This window comes from Chlamydotis macqueenii, chromosome 6 (assembly GCF_036417535.1).
Source record: "Chlamydotis macqueenii isolate bChlMac1 chromosome 6, bChlMac1.mat, whole genome shotgun sequence".
In the NCBI taxonomy this organism is placed as follows: Eukaryota; Metazoa; Chordata; class Aves; order Otidiformes; family Otididae; genus Chlamydotis; species Chlamydotis macqueenii.
In genome coordinates, this window is record NC_141561.1 from 31992335 (window position 1) to 32010291 (window position 17957).

A 17957-nucleotide genomic window follows, 5' to 3' on the forward strand; every position below is an offset into this window, starting at 1 on the left:
GCCATCCAGCCAATTCCTTATTCACCACGTGGTCTGTCTGTAAAACCACGTCTCTCCAGTGAAGAGAAAAGATGTCATGTGGGACAGCATCAAATGCTTTCCACGAGTCCAGGCAGATGACGGCAGTTGCTCATCCCTTGTCCACCAATGCTGTAACAATGTGCTAGAAGGCCACCAGATTGGTCAGGAACGATTCTGCCCTTAGTGACGCGGTGTTGGCTGTCAGTAATCACCTCATATTCCATGTGCCTTAGCAGGGTTACCAGGAGGATCTGCTCCATGACCTTGCCGGGCACAGAGGTGAGATAGATCAGGATGTAGTTCCCCAGGTCTTCCTTATTTACGTTTTCAAAAATGGGGGGTTACGTTACCCCTCTTCCAGTCAGTGAGAACTTCACCAAAGTGCCTGGCTGCAGGAAGCACATCGTGTTGTGCAAGAGGGATGGCACCCCGCTGGAGAGCAGCTGTTCCTATCCCCGGCTGCCACTGCTGTCAGCGGTGGGTGAAAGGTGTGCCAGAGCATCACCTGTGGAGCTTTCGAAGCCTGCAGATGGCATTGGGCTCCTTCCAGAGGAGAAGAAAGATGGAACGATGTTCAAGAAGCAGAAGCAGAGGGGAAGCTAAAGAGTTAAACTGTTTATTTAACTAATCCTGGCCAGGCTCTCACTCCATCATGCGTCTCCTCACGTTCTTGCCTGTGCCAGCAGCCGTGCCTTGTTTCTCATCACGGCTCTGCAGGATCAGCTCTCGCAGCTGGCCGTGGTCCAGCGGCACCTCCACTGCACAAGAAAATGGCCACCCCGTCACCCACCGCACTGCGGGCCCTATGTACCCGGCAGGGCGGGGCAGGCTGCTTGGGACTGGCCGGGGAAGACACGGGGCAGCAGGGGATTGGCCAGGCAGCCACGGGGGAACTGCGGATTGGCTGGCTGTGTGGCCGCGGGCCCTCCCTCCTGCCTCACACACTCACAGGCGTCGATGGCGCTGCTGGTGCTGTCCAGGGAGGGGGCCGGCGGGCAGAGCTGGGCCCGATCCATCGCCCGCAGGAGCCCCGTGCTGCCCAGCAGCGGGCTGACGAAGGGCTGGGCCGCATCCGAGCCTTGAGCTGAGAGGTAGCGCAGTTCGGACTCCAGCAGCAGCAGATTGTTGGTCTCCTGCTCCACGAGACCTGGGCGGGAGAGAGCACCGTCCCACAGGGCCCCTGCACCAGGGCCCTGCCCAAACCCACCCCTGGCTCTTTGCTGAGCACGCGGCGCTCCGCGATCACGGCAGTGGCCACGGGACTCCATTGAGCGCCCTGAGGCAGTGGCGTCAGGCAGCCTGTCTCCCCAGATGCTGGGTCCCACACCCAGAGCCAGAAAGAGGTCTTGGAGGTCCGCTGTGGTGTTTATACAGCCGGGTTAGCTCCCAAATTTGCTGGCAAGTTGGCACCCCACATTCACACTGGGAACACCCAAGCAGGAAGGAGCCAGGGGAAAAGAAAAAAACAAAACCAGCTGCAATTAAATCCCAGTGCAAGGGGCTGGTGGGCACACGAGGTCCGGGCACATGGCAGGGAAAGAGGAGCAGCTGCGACGTACCCAAAACCTGCATCAGGTTCAGATCCGTGATCTGCCCATTTCCTCCCAGCTGCTCCGTTATCTTGCTCGTGTCGTAATTCATTCCTTTGCACAAGGCCTCCATGCTGGATTTGAGCTGGCCCAGGACTTTGCTGCTCTGTTTGCATCTCTCCTCGTACCAGTTGGCTTCCTCAGTCCTCTCCAGTAGTTCTGCCTATCAGCAAAGGTTTTGGTAGGTGTCACGCCAGGGCCCTGCTCTCCCCACCCTGGCACCCCAGTGCCAGCCAGTTCCAGTCTGGACACTGGAGACCTCCCAGGAGAGACTCTGTGATGCTCCAGTGTCTGCAGGGGAAAGGCCCTCTGAAGGGGAACCCAAGCTCCCCATGACGCAGACCGTGCCCCAGGGGCTGCAGGACCAGGGCTGGGAGCAGCCCAGCAGTCACCCTCTCGCCATGCACTGGCATCTCTCCCCAGACAGGGCCACCAAAAGCTGATGCAGGGCCTTTTTCTGCTCACACCACTCCAGCTGTTGGCCAGGGCAGTGTTGACAGGAGCAGACTAGCAGACTCCCTAGGACGGGACAGACAGGGGTCTGCTGCCCCTGCAGAGAGAGATCTGGACTGCTGTACCTCCAGCTCCTTCAGGATAGGAAGCCTGCTGCTCTCCGCACGCTCCCGCTCTGTCACGAGGGCCGCAATTTCGTTCTGTGTAAACACAAGAACACGGAGTGGGCACTGGCTGAATGGCCACCAAACACACCTCAGAGAGGCTAGGGACCATCCCTCTGCCCTGGGACCAGGGACATCCCACTTGACCCCTCTGGGGACCAGTGTCCCCAGGCCGGGAGGCCAGGTGATGACCCCACAACAGGCAAGGCAAGGCAGCTCCGGGCCTTCCTGGATACTGCAGTATTTTTGACCCGGTACACAGCAGAAGCATTGAGCCATTTTAGGCTCTACGAACACAGCATTCTGTCTGTTGCAGTGCTATTCTTGGCCAGCCCTTTGCATTCCCCTCATCCCACCCGTGCGGCAGGCTGTGAGCTGGGTTCCCCTCTGCGGGCAGTGATGCTGGACACACGGGAGAGGAAAAACCCACCCCCAACCCAAAAGCACCAGCTGAGAAAGGGGAGGCGTGAAGAGCCTGGAACAGACCTGGAGGTCCTTGATCCTCTGCTGCATCCTGTCCAACTCATCATTCAGCTCAGAGACATAGACAAAGCTGGCAAAGTTCTTTGCCTCTTTTGCGATCATGTCATTCACCAGCCGGTCAAAGTCCCCGTCCTCTGCCAGTTCTAGCAGGTGCCTGTAAGTCACCTCCCGGCTCTCAACGCTCTCCCATTGGCTCTGCTTGCCCCGCTGGGCTGCCTTCAAGGCTGAGGAAGAGATGGAGATGGAGAGCCTGGCCTGGCCTGCCCTTCCCCTGTGTGTGCACGCGTGTGCTGTGGGGTTTTGCAGGGTGCTCGGGGCCAGGCAGGCAGAAGGTGTCTTTGTTTCACTCAGAAATTCAGCAAGGAGCTCACAGTCTGTTTGGACATGGGGCAAACACAGGCGGATCCCTCCCCAGGAGGAAAAAAGGAGCCATGGATGCCCATGGAGGCAGCTGCCTGCCTCCCCATCCCTCCCTCCCCCACGCGCACCCCAAGACACATGGTTTTGGGGGCCCTCAGCCAGTTATCACTGCTCATCCTTTTCTTCCGCAGGGCAAAGGGTGGGTGAAGGAGCCTGCAGGCAGGGGAGAGCTCCTGCCTTTGGGGTGCAGTGCTATAAGCAGCCCGCTTGCCAACCCCGCAGGCTCTTGGTTTGTGGTCACACAAATGCGTTGCCCCTGGTTTCTCTCATCTGATACCTTTTTCCTTTTTGGCCTCTTCCTCCAACTCGGAGCGATCTGTCAATTTGGTGAGCGTGAAGTCTTTCAGATTCATCTCCTGGTCAAGGAGATGCTCCCACTTCTGCAGCTCCACCGTCTCTTCCCTGTGCTTTTTTTTCAGGGCTGAAATGTTTGCCAGAGCCTCCGTCCTGCACACCGAGCGCAGCAGGTTACTCCATGTGTAGGTACAAGGGTTTGTATTCCTGGCCATTGCCACGCAGCTCTGTGCCTGACCCAGCAAAGCCCCCACGATGCTCTGCACATTGCCCGGCCCTCACGTGGATGCAGCCGTGTTGGCCCAAGGCCAGCGGCAAGCGGACATAACTCTTGGTGGGGTTTTGTGTTTTGTACTGGGACACAGCACCCAGCTGCACCAGCCAGGCTCACTTTGACCGGAGCTGGCTGTCCTCTGCTCCAGGACTGCTGCATCCCCCCGTGCGGGCTCAGGTGGAACTCAGAGGAAAGAGACAGCTCCGTGCGGGAGGCAATTCACCCCATCCCAAGAAACGCCTGGGATTGGTGGAGTCAACCACTCTGGAGGTACCCGTGTCCCTGCACTGACCAGGCACCTAACCCTTAGCACCCAGCTCTCAACAAGAATGGTGAATCCTCTCTCTGAAGCTGCAATCAGTCTCTCTTTATATCCATCCTCATCCCCGCCGTTGCTGAGGATGCCACAGAGGGTTTGCAAGGCCACATACCGCTGCTCATAGGCTTGTGTGTAGTGCTCCAGGGCAGTGCTCATCCTTCTCCTCTGCTGATCCAGTTCCTTCTGGAGCTTCACGTAGAAGCTGTCCAAAACGGCCTTCTGGATGCGCAGGCTTTCGATCTCTTCTCGCAGCTTGTTATTTCTGGTCAGGATAGTACCGAAATGGACCGTGACCTGGGCAGAGGGAAGCAAAAAGCTGGAAGCGGGTGCGGGCCTGGGCGGCTCAGGTCTCTGCTGAAAGGCCTTGCCCAGGTCTGGAACAAACACAGCCCAACAGATTTTCAGTTGGCCCTGCACTATCCCTGCACATGGCCTGCATGGCCTGCAAGATGTTTGCTTACGGTGTTCAGAGACATCTCCAGTGACTCAATCCGCTTTTGCAGCTCTGTGCTACTCTTCGCTTGCTTCCCCTTTCCTGCTCTCTGGTGTTGCCTCACAATCTTTTCTTCCAGCTCTAGTATCTGTGCACACAAACGGAAAAAAAAAAAAAAAGAAAAAAAAAAGAAAAAAAAAGGAAGTATAATCAGCGTCTCTAGTTCTGGACTCTTGTCAGGACACTTAGCCAAAGACAACACCCGCTGTTGACCTGAACTACAGCCACCCTGTCATTAATGAGCTCACAATTACAGAAGCAGCTTTAATCCCAAAGGATGCCATCCTGCACACCCAGCAACGTGAACTAGGAACGGGTTTCTTTTTGTGCCACCAAGGAAATGCTGCTGCCTCTGGAGGGAAATTCAGCAGGCGTTGAACAAGGCACAGCAGCCCTCATGGTCATGTGTCTTTTGCCAGGAGGCAGCATTATATTCCAAGGCCTGAATTCAATGCGTTTTACATCGAGGAGTTTCAGCCCCGGGGCTCACCCTGTGGCTCTGCTCTGCTCTACCATGCTCAGCCAGGAAACAGTTCAGACGCTCTTACCTGGTTGTCCAGCTCAGCTACCTTGGCTTTTCTCTCTCTGATCAGAGAATCATACTGGTATCTGGTCTGCAAAAGGCACTGGAGCTCCATATAATTCTCGTTGTCCAGCATCTCATTTCTCAGGGACCCCAGCTGGCTCAGCATTAGTGACACGTCTTTGTGTTCTTGAGTCAGCGACTCCATTTCTTTTCTGTAGATATGGAAGAAGTGACATTGAGCACATCCACCTGCAGTGCCACGTCAGGTCCTTACCCCTCCCCATCTCAGTGCCAGGGTCCCCAGATCTTGACAGGGGGGAACTTTCCAAGCACAACGCAGCCAAGCAAAGCTGCACTCACTCCTGAGCCTGCATTTGACGCCTCACGTTGGCACCATAAGACTTCCTCTTCTCCGCTGCTATCCGAAACTGCTTCTGCAGCCTCCCGATCTCGGCTTCAGCCAGCTTTTCCTCATCCTTCATAGAGAATTCCTGGAGCTTCTGCTTCCAAGAGGGCCTTCCCCGCTGCCACAGAGAGGGAGAGTTTGGTCACGTGAGCAAACACAACCAGCAGCGGCAGCCGGAAAGCTGAACACAGGGCAGCGCGTCAATGGCGCCGCCACCTCCAGCTCTTTGTCACCATCTCTAGCTCTTTGCTGCCACCCAAGATATTCATTAGCAGCTAAAACACTGAGCCACACAAACCGACTCCATGAGCACTTTCTGATGCGCTTCAGAGCAAAGTCCACTGGGTGCTTTGCTCTTGAGGAACCCACCCCCACACTACCAGCACTCCCCAGGGCAAGGAGGTCTCAACAGCAACCAAAACCAGGGCAGGCAGATGACTGCAGGTTGTCACCTCTTTTATCACCCATCATGACTGCCAGGACCACGAGAGTCAGAATCAAAACCACCCGTGCTGGGGACATGAATGAACCCAGATGCCTTTGCCCAGGAGCGGAGCGGGAGTGCTTGCAACCCTAGCTGGGGGAACGGGACTCCTTACTGGGAAATCTGACTTCCACTGAAGCTGTGGCAGTCAGATGCACCATGACCTGTGTCCTCAGCTGAGCCATATTCCCCAACCCTGCCTCCCCCGACAACCAAGGCTCAGGCCACGGCCTCATTCCCGGCACAGGAGGTCAGGCAGAATCAGCCCCAGCGCAACTCAACACCTTGCCGGCAAAACAAAGCCTGGCTCCACAGCACCTGCGCGGCTCACTGCACCGTGGCGTTGATTTCTGCAGGTGAGATGCCCACAGCAGATCCTCCATAGCGCCTGTGCAGAAGTTCACCTTTGGATTGTGCTTCACTTTTTACCTTTGAGCCCATGTCTTCCAGCTAACTCCGCCGGTTGCTCTGCAGACGCCTTGCGAAGGGGACGAGGTAGCCTCCGCAGTGCCAGGCCTGCCTGCCAAGGCGAGAAATGAAACCCAAGTAAGGGACTGGTTGCGTCCCCCTAACCGTTCCTCAGCACCTGCTCGCCTGTTTGGGACATGAGGAAACCATCACAGATGGCAGCGCAGTGAATAAAAGCACAGCACATGCAGTAGTGTCATGGCGAAACACCCTCCTCTTACGGGGTGTAGAAGCACGGAAAGAACAGATGGTTTGAGCTGTTCCACCCAGAGAGGGCACGGGGCTGGCCCCGCATCCCTCACCCCAAAGCTGCTCCTCCCACAGCCCCACTGCAGACCACCCGGGCTCCGCTGTTCCTCCTGACGCTGCTCACCTCGCCGCAGGGTTCTGCGATTCCCCTCCAGTCAGGGACGAGACCGCGGTGTCAGTCGGGTATTCCTGAGGAACACTCCCCGTTGCCAGTGGGAAGAGCAGGAGAGGCCAGAGCCTGGCAGGGAGCCTGCTCCTGCTCTGTCCTGCGCCCGGCACTGCTCCAGACTCTGTGGAACAGGCACTGGCCCGCTTGCCACTACAGTGACATCACAGTGGAGGGTGAACAGGTTCTCCACGGGGACCGTCACCAAGAAGGATGAGGGGGTGGCCCGGGTACGCCCGCTCGCCCCATGGGGAGTGCTGGGAGCTCACACTACATGGACCAAAGGGGTTTGCGTGCCCCAGAACCAGCCCTGAAGCGTGTGCTCTGCTGTTTCCCTGACCACATGGCCACAGCAAGCAGAAACCCTCACGTGACCGGTTCCTGCTTCCCTTGGCAGTGTTTGGACTGTCCCATAACCTGGGTCTTTGGCACCGTTTGTTCTGATACGTTATCCCAGAGGCGTTGTCCCTTTCGCCAATGAGCTGGGCCATGGCCAGCTGTTTGGCCAGCTGTCTGCCTGCCCCTCGCCAGACAAAGGGGAAACTTCAGCAGCTTCTCACAAAAGCTGCCGCTGTGGACCCCCCGTTGCACAAAACCAGCACATTCTACCCCTCGCCTCTGCAAGTCTCGTATTTATGAATTATTATTAAAATGTAGACACCTCAACAAAAAATAATTCCCCACACTGAAATAAAAATAATATCATCACAACATCAAGTGAAAAGTGGACAATTTACACACCATCCAGCCCTCCATCCCTTCACCACAGTCAGAGCAGCATTCATTCCCCACAATCATTTCACTCTGTGGCTCAGTTCAGCCTGGGTTTGGCCCATTATGGCTCCCAGTTAATAATATCTCTATCCCTCATGCCACGGCCCCACGCTGGGCACCAAAAGAACTGTTGTAGCGTAGCCCTGCTCCAGACCAAGCTACCCCGCCGCCCTTTGCCGCTTCTTTTTTTTTTTTTTTAGTTTTCCCTTTCTTAAATACGTTATCACAAAGGCTTTACCACTGTCACCAGTGAGCTTGGCCCTGGTCAGCCGTGGGTCTGCCCTAGACCCAGCCAGCTCCACCAGCGGGGAAACTTCCAGCAGCTTCTCACAGAAGCTGCCACTGTAGCCCCCCCTGCACAAAACCAGGACAGGCAGGCACCCTTCAGGGAGAGAAGCCGCTCATGCCCAGCATCTGAAGCAACACTGTGAACCTCCGATCCTGTTTTCCTTATTTAACACTTAAAATCTCAACAAAATGAGAGCCAACTATTCCAGGCAGCCTACAAGCACGCAGCAGGACACCCTCCTCACACCGCAGATCTGCAGGGTGGCGCAGAAAGGCGCGTCCCTCATTGGAGACAGCAGAAGAGCACACAAGTAGCTGGTTTCCCCCTCTGGCTCTGTCTTTCCTGACAGCCTGCGGGCACAGCAGCAATGGCCGCCGGGCAGCAGGATGGGACAGGGAGGTCTCTGTAAAGGCCCAGGGCTCCAAGTTTAATGAGTAACGGGTGTTCAGTAAGGGCAGAGGAGTGGGTTTGCTGCCTCCTCGGTTCCTGTGCAGAGGCATGACAGCTGTAGCAGCTCTTCACTGGAAGAGGAAACTGTCAGAACGATTTCCTGCAGCTGGGTTTCTTCTGCACTGCTGGCACCAAGCTACCTGTCTTTGCTAAGGTGCATGTTTTTCCAGGCCCCTCGTTTTAAACGCTTCCCAGCCAGAGGAAGCCTGCGCTGACAGCCTCCGCTTCGGGACGGCGATGGGACTTCTGAGCTCGGGGGGAGAGAAAGGATTGTGCTGGTCAGAAACGCCCGCTCGGAGCGCACCAGCTGCCCGGGGGCCGGGCTGGGCAGCCTGAGCCTCGGCGGGAGGCCTGGCCCCGTCGGCGGGGGCCGGGCCCCGGGGAGAGGAAGGGCGGCTGGGGCGGGGGCCGGGCTCAGGGGGAGGAGAGCGGCGGCTCGGGCCGCTCAAAGTAACACTTGTAGCAAGGCTGCTCGTTCCTCGGCGGTTTGGGAGGAACACGGCCATTTTACAGCCTAAAAGCCAAGCAGGAGGCAGTCTGCCTCAGGGGCGGGATGTGCGCAATGCGAGAGCTCCCAACGTCCGGCGGGGCGCTTGGCTGCGGCCAGGCCGGGCCTATAAACTGCTGCTGTGCCCTCCCAGCTCCCCTTCTCCCTCAGGGAAGTCTGCTGGCAGATCTAGATGCCGTGCTGGAAACTCTCCGTGCCAGATCCAGCCGGAGAGCACTGGGAAGAGGGGTGGGACGGTGATTTGTGCCTGAGAAAGCAGCGCGTCGTGGGGGGAGTCCCTTCCCCGTGCCCCCCAACGGGAGCGGGGGAAGAGCCGGGCAGCACAGGAGAGTGTGGCAGGCACAGCCTGTTTGGGGAGAGCTATTTCCAATTAATCATTCCTGATTACCCCCCCATGCAATGCTCTTGATCAGGGCTGAGAACACCTTCCTGCTGAACGTGCTCTGGACGTGGCTGAAGGCAGCTGAGGATCTGCCTGTGGAAGATCACTCAGGGATACTACTTTGACTTACCATTTAAAGGCAATTAATTAAACTGCTGTACAGGTGTTCTGACCAGGTACATGCAGTTGATCTTTTCCAAATCTAATGAAGGCCACTTGGTCTGTGGGTTGGGCACAGGAGGAAAGATTGTGAGGGAGCCCACAAGCCTCAAATAAAGCAGGACAACTGAAATAAACGTGCCTGGAGGAACTGCAGCCCAGGTCCATCCTGGTGTGATGCGGTGAGGAAGAGCCCCAAAGCTTTCTGTCTCCTCAGTTTTGGCTTTCTAGGAGAGGTTTGGGCACTCCGGGCTATCCCCTTCCAACAGCAATGGCAGCACCAGCCTAGAAACTGGATTCAGCACCTGCTCTCCTCTGGCTCAGTGACATGAAGGCCCAGTTAAGTAGATGATGGTATGGGATGGTAAAGTGCACTGACAAACAACCCGAAATGGATCAGCAGGGTTTCCCCACCTCAGTCTCCCTGGAGAAAAGTCAGCCCTGCAAAGCCAGTTGCAACCTTTTTAGTTGATTTAGGACATGTCACCTAGTAACTACCCTGTCTTGGCCCTGCCACGTTTCTGAAGCAGGATTTCAGGCCAGCTTCATGCCAACAATAGCTGCCTTCCCAGCTTACCGTCAGCATGGCAGCCCTTCTCTGCAGAAGGAATTGACTGTTCAGAGCAGTCTGGTCCATTTGCCATTTCTGCAAGCTGGCTGGATTTGCAGGTTATTGTCACTCGCTCAGGAACTGATGTTTTGCAAGATCACAGCAATCAGTTGCCTCCCCTCCTGTGGGGGAGCCGGCTGCCCCACCTCTGCTCAAGAGTTAAACCATTCATTTAACTAATCCTGGCCAGGCTCTCACTCCTTCATGCACCTCATCCCCTTCTTGCCAGGGGCCCTGTCCTGATTGTTCTTGCAACAAATTACTTCTTGAACTCTTGTTGATGGCCAATTATCCTCCAGATATTAATAGTCTGTTACTGTTGGATTCTGTATATTTGCGGACCTGAGATGAAGCTGATCTGGATTCCGTAAAAGTTCAAAGCGGATGTGGACTATGCGCAGGTAGAGGTCTGCAGGCAGGGGCACAGGCAGCAGCGCGAAGGCAAAGCTCACAGGGAGGGGCGCAAAACAAAAGGCGTGCAGGGGCACAAAAAGGTGTGCACAAATATAACAGAATTATAGAATAATTAGGGTTGGAAGGGACCTTTAAAGGTCATTTAGTCCAACCCTCTTGCAAGGAGCAGGAACATCTCCAACCAGATCAGGTAGCTCAGAAGCCCCATCCAGCCCAACCTTGAACAGCTACAGGGATGGGGCATCCACCACCTCTCTGGGCAACCTGTGCGAGTGTTCCACCACCCTTAGTGTAAAGAACTTTGTCCTTGGATCTAGTCTGAATCTACCCTCTTTTAGTTTAAAACCATTACCTCTTGTCCTATCACAACAGGCCCTGCTAAAGAGTTTCTCCTCTACTTTCTTGTAAGCCCCCTTGAGGTACTGGAAGGCCTCTATAAGGTCTCCCCACAGCCTTCTCTTCTCCAGGCTGAACAGCCCCAACTCTCTCAGCCTGTCCTCACAGGAGAAGCGCTCCAGCCCTCTGATCATCATTGTGGCCTCCTATGGACCCGCTCCAACAGGTCCGTGTCCTTCTGATGTTGGGGGCTGCAGAGCTGGATGCAGTACTGCAGGTGGGGTCTCACCAGGGTGGAGTTGAGGGAGAGAATCACCTCGCTTGACCTGCTGGCCACGCTTCTTTTGATGCTGTCCAGGATACGGTTGGCTTTCTGGGCTGCAAGTGCGCAATGCCAGCTCATGTTGAGCTTCTCATTCACTAGCACACCCAAGTCCTTCTTCTCAGGGCTGCTCTCGATCCATTCTCCACCCAGCCTATATCTGTGCTTGGGATTGCCCCAACCCACGTTCAGGACCTTGCACTTGATCTTGTTGAACGCCATGAGGTTATAATGGGCCCACCTTTCCAGCCTGTCAAGGTCTCTATGGATGGCATCTCTTCCCTCCAGTGTGTCAGCCGCACCACACAGCTTGGTGTCGTTGGTGAACTTGCTGAGGGTGGACTCTATCCCACTGTCCGTGTCATCAACAAAGATGTTGAACAGGGCTGGGCCCAATACTGACCCCTGAGGAACACAACACGTCACAGCTCTCCACTTGGACGTGGAGCCACTCACCACAATTCTTTTGAGTGCAGCCATCCAGCCAATTCCTTATTCACCACGTGGTCTGTCTGTAAAACCACGTCTCTCCAGTGAAGAGAAAAGATGTCATGTGGGACAGCATCAAATGCTTTCCACGAGTCCAGGCAGATGACGGCAGTTGCTCATCCCTTGTCCACCAATGCTGTAACAATGTGCTAGAAGGCCACCAGATTGGTCAGGAACGATTCTGCCCTTAGTGACGCGGTGTTGGCTGTCAGTAATCACCTCATATTCCATGTGCCTTAGCAGGGTTACCAGGAGGATCTGCTCCATGACCTTGCCGGGCACAGAGGTGAGATAGATCAGGATGTAGTTCCCCAGGTCTTCCTTATTTACGTTTTCAAAAATGGGGGGTTACGTTGCCCCTCTTCCAGTCAGTGAGAACTTCACCAAAGTGCCTGGCTGCAGGAAGCACATCGTGTTGTGCAAGAGGGATGGCACCCCGCTGGAGAGCAGCTGTTCCTATCCCCGGCTGCCACTGCTGTCAGCGGTGGGTGAAAGGTGTGCCAGAGCATCACCTGTGGAGCTTTCGAAGCCTGCAGATGGCATTGGGCTCCTTCCAGAGGAGAAGAAAGATGGAACGATGTTCAAGAAGCAGAAGCAGAGGGGAAGCTAAAGAGTTAAACTGTTTATTTAACTAATCCTGGCCAGGCTCTCACTCCATCATGCGTCTCCTCACGTTCTTGCCTGTGCCAGCAGCCGTGCCTTGTTTCTCATCACGGCTCTGCAGGATCAGCTCTCGCAGCTGGCCGTGGTCCAGCGGCACCTCCACTGCACAAGAAAATGGCCACCCCGTCACCCACCGCACTGCGGGCCCTATGTACCCGGCAGGGCGGGGCAGGCTGCTTGGGACTGGCCGGGGAAGACACGGGGCAGCAGGGGATTGGCCAGGCAGCCACGGGGGAACTGCGGATTGGCTGGCTGTGTGGCCGCGGGCCCTCCCTCCTGCCTCACACACTCACAGGCGTCGATGGCGCTGCTGGTGCTGTCCAGGGAGGGGGCCGGCGGGCAGAGCTGGGCCCGATCCATCGCCCGCAGGAGCCCCGTGCTGCCCAGCAGCGGGCTGACGAAGGGCTGGGCCGCATCCGAGCCTTGAGCTGAGAGGTAGCGCAGTTCGGACTCCAGCAGCAGCAGATTGTTGGTCTCCTGCTCCACGAGACCTGGGCGGGAGAGAGCACCGTCCCACAGGGCCCCTGCACCAGGGCCCTGCCCAAACCCACCCCTGGCTCTTTGCTGAGCACGCGGCGCTCCGCGATCACGGCAGTGGCCACGGGACTCCATTGAGCGCCCTGAGGCAGTGGCGTCAGGCAGCCTGTCTCCCCAGATGCTGGGTCCCACACCCAGAGCCAGAAAGAGGTCTTGGAGGTCCGCTGTGGTGTTTATACAGCCGGGTTAGCTCCCAAATTTGCTGGCAAGTTGGCACCCCACATTCACACTGGGAACACCCAAGCAGGAAGGAGCCAGGGGAAAAGAAAAAAACAAAACCAGCTGCAATTAAATCCCAGTGCAAGGGGCTGGTGGGCACACGAGGTCCGGGCACATGGCAGGGAAAGAGGAGCAGCTGCGACGTACCCAAAACCTGCATCAGGTTCAGATCCGTGATCTGCCCATTTCCTCCCAGCTGCTCCGTTATCTTGCTCGTGTCGTAATTCATTCCTTTGCACAAGGCCTCCATGCTGGATTTGAGCTGGCCCAGGACTTTGCTGCTCTGTTTGCATCTCTCCTCGTACCAGTTGGCTTCCTCAGTCCTCTCCAGTAGTTCTGCCTATCAGCAAAGGTTTTGGTAGGTGTCACGCCAGGGCCCTGCTCTCCCCACCCTGGCACCCCAGTGCCAGCCAGTTCCAGTCTGGACACTGGAGACCTCCCAGGAGAGACTCTGTGATGCTCCAGTGTCTGCAGGGGAAAGGCCCTCTGAAGGGGAACCCAAGCTCCCCATGACGCAGACCGTGCCCCAGGGGCTGCAGGACCAGGGCTGGGAGCAGCCCAGCAGTCACCCTCTCGCCATGCACTGGCATCTCTCCCCAGACAGGGCCACCAAAAGCTGATGCAGGGCCTTTTTCTGCTCACACCACTCCAGCTGTTGGCCAGGGCAGTGTTGACAGGAGCAGACTAGCAGACTCCCTAGGACGGGACAGACAGGGGTCTGCTGCCCCTGCAGAGAGAGATCTGGACTGCTGTACCTCCAGCTCCTTCAGGATAGGAAGCCTGCTGCTCTCCGCACGCTCCCGCTCTGTCACGAGGGCCGCAATTTCGTTCTGTGTAAACACAAGAACACGGAGTGGGCACTGGCTGAATGGCCACCAAACACACCTCAGAGAGGCTAGGGACCATCCCTCTGCCCTGGGACCAGGGACATCCCACTTGACCCCTCTGGGGACCAGTGTCCCCAGGCCGGGAGGCCAGGTGATGACCCCACAACAGGCAAGGCAAGGCAGCTCCGGGCCTTCCTGGATACTGCAGTATTTTTGACCCGGTACACAGCAGAAGCATTGAGCCATTTTAGGCTCTACGAACACAGCATTCTGTCTGTTGCAGTGCTATTCTTGGCCAGCCCTTTGCATTCCCCTCATCCCACCCGTGCGGCAGGCTGTGAGCTGGGTTCCCCTCTGCGGGCAGTGATGCTGGACACACGGGAGAGGAAAAACCCACCCCCAACCCAAAAGCACCAGCTGAGAAAGGGGAGGCGTGAAGAGCCTGGAACAGACCTGGAGGTCCTTGATCCTCTGCTGCATCCTGTCCAACTCATCATTCAGCTCAGAGACATAGACAAAGCTGGCAAAGTTCTTTGCCTCTTTTGCGATCATGTCATTCACCAGCCGGTCAAAGTCCCCGTCCTCTGCCAGTTCTAGCAGGTGCCTGTAAGTCACCTCCCGGCTCTCAACGCTCTCCCATTGGCTCTGCTTGCCCCGCTGGGCTGCCTTCAAGGCTGAGGAAGAGATGGAGATGGAGAGCCTGGCCTGGCCTGCCCTTCCCCTGTGTGTGCACGCGTGTGCTGTGGGGTTTTGCAGGGTGCTCGGGGCCAGGCAGGCAGAAGGTGTCTTTGTTTCACTCAGAAATTCAGCAAGGAGCTCACAGTCTGTTTGGACATGGGGCAAACACAGGCGGATCCCTCCCCAGGAGGATAAAAGGAGCCATGGATGCCCATGGAGGCAGCTGCCTGCCTCCCCATCCCTCCCTCCCCCACGCGCACCCCAAGACACATGGTTTTGGGGGCCCTCAGCCAGTTATCACTGCTCATCCTTTTCTTCCGCAGGGCAAAGGGTGGGTGAAGGAGCCTGCAGGCAGGGGAGAGCTCCTGCCTTTGGGGTGCAGTGCTATAAGCAGCCCGCTTGCCAACCCCGCAGGCTCTTGGTTTGTGGTCACACAAATGCGTTGCCCCTGGTTTCTCTCATCTGATACCTTTTTCCTTTTTGGCCTCTTCCTCCAACTCGGAGCGATCTGTCAATTTGGTGAGCGTGAAGTCTTTCAGATTCATCTCCTGGTCAAGGAGATGCTCCCACTTCTGCAGCTCCACCGTCTCTTCCCTGTGCTTTTTTTTCAGGGCTGAAATGTTTGCCAGAGCCTCCGTCCTGCACACCGAGCGCAGCAGGTTACTCCATGTGTAGGTACAAGGGTTTGTATTCCTGGCCATTGCCACGCAGCTCTGTGCCTGACCCAGCAAAGCCCCCACGATGCTCTGCACATTGCCCGGCCCTCACGTGGATGCAGCCGTGTTGGCCCAAGGCCAGCGGCAAGCGGACATAACTCTTGGTGGGGTTTTGTGTTTTGTACTGGGACACAGCACCCAGCTGCACCAGCCAGGCTCACTTTGACCGGAGCTGGCTGTCCTCTGCTCCAGGACTGCTGCATCCCCCCGTGCGGGCTCAGGTGGAACTCAGAGGAAAGAGACAGCTCCGTGCGGGAGGCAATTCACCCCATCCCAAGAAACGCCTGGGATTGGTGGAGTCAACCACTCTGGAGGTACCCGTGTCCCTGCACTGACCAGGCACCTAACCCTTAGCACCCAGCTCTCAACAAGAATGGTGAATCCTCTCTCTGAAGCTGCGATCAGTCTCTCTTTATATCCATCCTCATCCCCGCCGTTGCTGAGGATGCCACAGAGGGTTTGCAAGGCCACATACCGCTGCTCATAGGCTTGTGTGTAGTGCTCCAGGGCAGTGCTCATCCTTCTCCTCTGCTGATCCAGTTCCTTCTGGAGCTTCACGTAGAAGCTGTCCAAAACGGCCTTCTGGATGCGCAGGCTTTCGATCTCTTCTCGCAGCTTGTTATTTCTGGTCAGGATAGTACCGAAATGGACCGTGACCTGGGCAGAGGGAAGCAAAAAGCTGGAAGCGGGTGCGGGCCTGGGCGGCTCAGGTCTCTGCTGAAAGGCCTTGCCCAGGTCTGGAACAAACACAGCCCAACAGATTTTCAGTTGGCCCTGCACTATCCCTGCACATGGCCTGCATGGCCTGCAAGATGTTTGCTTACGGTGTTCAGAGACATCTCCAGTGACTCAATCCGCTTTTGCAGCTCTGTGCTACTCTTCGCTTGCTTCCCCTTTCCTGCTCTCTGGTGTTGCCTCACAATCTTTTCTTCCAGCTCTAGTATCTGTGCACACAAACGGAAAAAAAAAAAAAAAGAAAAAAAAAAGAAAAAAAAAAGGAAGTATAATCAGCGTCTCTAGTTCTGGACTCTTGTCAGGACACTTAGCCAAAGACAACACCCGCTGTTGACCTGAACTACAGCCACCCTGTCATTAATGAGCTCACAATTACAGAAGCAGCTTTAATCCCAAAGGATGCCATCCTGCACACCCAGCAACGTGAACTAGGAACGGGTTTCTTTTTGTGCCACCAAGGAAATGCTGCTGCCTCTGGAGGGAAATTCAGCAGGCGTTGAACAAGGCACAGCAGCCCTCATGGTCATGTGTCTTTTGCCAGGAGGCAGCATTATATTCCAAGGCCTGAATTCAATGCGTTTTACATCGAGGAGTTTCAGCCCCGGGGCTCACCCTGTGGCTCTGCTCTGCTCTACCATGCTCAGCCAGGAAACAGTTCAGACGCTCTTACCTGGTTGTCCAGCTCAGCTACCTTGGCTTTTCTCTCTCTGATCAGAGAATCATACTGGTATCTGGTCTGCAAAAGGCACTGGAGCTCCATATAATTCTCGTTGTCCAGCATCTCATTTCTCAGGGACCCCAGCTGGCTCAGCATTAGTGACACGTCTTTGTGTTCTTGAGTCAGCGACTCCATTTCTTTTCTGTAGATATGGAAGAAGTGACATTGAGCACATCCACCTGCAGTGCCACGTCAGGTCCTTACCCCTCCCCATCTCAGTGCCAGGGTCCCCAGATCTTGACAGGGGGGAACTTTCCAAGCACAACGCAGCCAAGCAAAGCTGCACTCACTCCTGAGCCTGCATTTGACGCCTCACGTTGGCACCATAAGACTTCCTCTTCTCCGCTGCTATCCGAAACTGCTTCTGCAGCCTCCCGATCTCGGCTTCAGCCAGCTTTTCCTCATCCTTCATAGAGAATTCCTGGAGCTTCTGCTTCCAAGAGGGCCTTCCCCGCTGCCACAGAGAGGGAGAGTTTGGTCACGTGAGCAAACACAACCAGCAGCGGCAGCCGGAAAGCTGAACACAGGGCAGCGCGTCAATGGCGCCGCCACCTCCAGCTCTTTGTCACCATCTCTAGCTCTTTGCTGCCACCCAAGATATTCATTAGCAGCTAAAACACTGAGCCACACAAACCGACTCCATGAGCACTTTCTGATGCGCTTCAGAGCAAAGTCCACTGGGTGCTTTGCTCTTGAGGAACCCACCCCCACACTACCAGCACTCCCCAGGGCAAGGAGGTCTCAACAGCAACCAAAACCAGGGCAGGCAGATGACTGCAGGTTGTCACCTCTTTTATCACCCATCATGACTGCCAGGACCACGAGAGTCAGAATCAAAACCACCCGTGCTGGGGACATGAATGAACCCAGATGCCTTTGCCCAGGAGCGGAGCGGGAGTGCTTGCAACCCTAGCTGGGGGAACGGGACTCCTTACTGGGAAATCTGACTTCCACTGAAGCTGTGGCAGTCAGATGCACCATGACCTGTGTCCTCAGCTGAGGCATATTCCCCAACCCTGCCTCCCCCGACAACCAAGGCTCAGGCCACGGCCTCATTCCCGGCACAGGAGGTCAGGCAGAATCAGCCCCAGCGCAACTCAACACCTTGCCGGCAAAACAAAGCCTGGCTCCACAGCACCTGCGCGGCTCACTGCACCGTGGCGTTGATTTCTGCAGGTGAGATGCCCACAGCAGATCCTCCATAGCGCCTGTGCAGAAGTTCACCTTTGGATTGTGCTTCACTTTTTACCTTTGAGCCCATGTCTTCCAGCTAACTCCGCCGGTTGCTCTGCAGACGCCTTGCGAAGGGGACGAGGTAGCCT

The 17957-nt window shown here is 56.2% G+C and overlaps 2 protein-coding genes across 2 annotated transcripts in view; both read right to left on the reverse strand.

Moving 5' to 3' along the window:
* Positions 1 to 663: 663 nt before the first annotated feature.
* Positions 664 to 11275, reverse strand: LOC147600234 (coiled-coil domain-containing protein 63-like). The gene is made up of 11 exons (XM_086751185.1): positions 11240 to 11275; positions 5397 to 5560; positions 5059 to 5248; positions 4479 to 4598; positions 4130 to 4311; positions 3408 to 3577; positions 2714 to 2934; positions 2189 to 2263; positions 1581 to 1773; positions 971 to 1168; positions 664 to 779 (listed from the first exon to the last, which is right to left on the reverse strand). The coding sequence occupies exons 1-11, from the start codon at positions 11273 to 11275 to the stop codon at positions 664 to 666; spliced, it is 1665 nt and encodes a 554-aa protein (XP_086607311.1).
* Positions 11276 to 12191: 916 nt separating this feature from the next.
* The window catches only part of LOC147600235 (coiled-coil domain-containing protein 63-like), a 6768-nt gene continuing 1002 nt past the window's right edge, over positions 12192 to 17957 (reverse strand). Inside the window, exons 2-11 of the mRNA XM_086751186.1 lie at positions 16926 to 17089; positions 16588 to 16777; positions 16007 to 16126; positions 15658 to 15839; positions 14936 to 15105; positions 14242 to 14462; positions 13717 to 13791; positions 13109 to 13301; positions 12499 to 12696; positions 12192 to 12307 (exon numbers count right to left, since the gene is read on the reverse strand). Of these exons, the coding sequence (XP_086607312.1) occupies positions 12192 to 12307; positions 12499 to 12696; positions 13109 to 13301; positions 13717 to 13791; positions 14242 to 14462; positions 14936 to 15105; positions 15658 to 15839; positions 16007 to 16126; positions 16588 to 16777; positions 16926 to 17089 (1629 nt within the window). The remainder of the gene's footprint in view (positions 12308 to 12498; positions 12697 to 13108; positions 13302 to 13716; positions 13792 to 14241; positions 14463 to 14935; positions 15106 to 15657; positions 15840 to 16006; positions 16127 to 16587; positions 16778 to 16925; positions 17090 to 17957) is intronic.

Coding starts and splice junctions, on each gene's coding strand:
- LOC147600234 (XM_086751185.1), bottom strand. CDS start 11,275: ATGGCGTTCAACAAGATCAAGTGCAAGGTCCTGAAC. Junction 5,249..5,396: donor CGTCAAATGCAGGCTCAGGA/GTGAGTGCAGCT, acceptor CCATATCTACAG/AAAAGAAATGGAGTCGCTGA. Junction 4,312..4,478: donor TGGAGATGTCTCTGAACACC/GTAAGCAAACAT, acceptor CCCTCTGCCCAG/GTCACGGTCCATTTCGGTAC.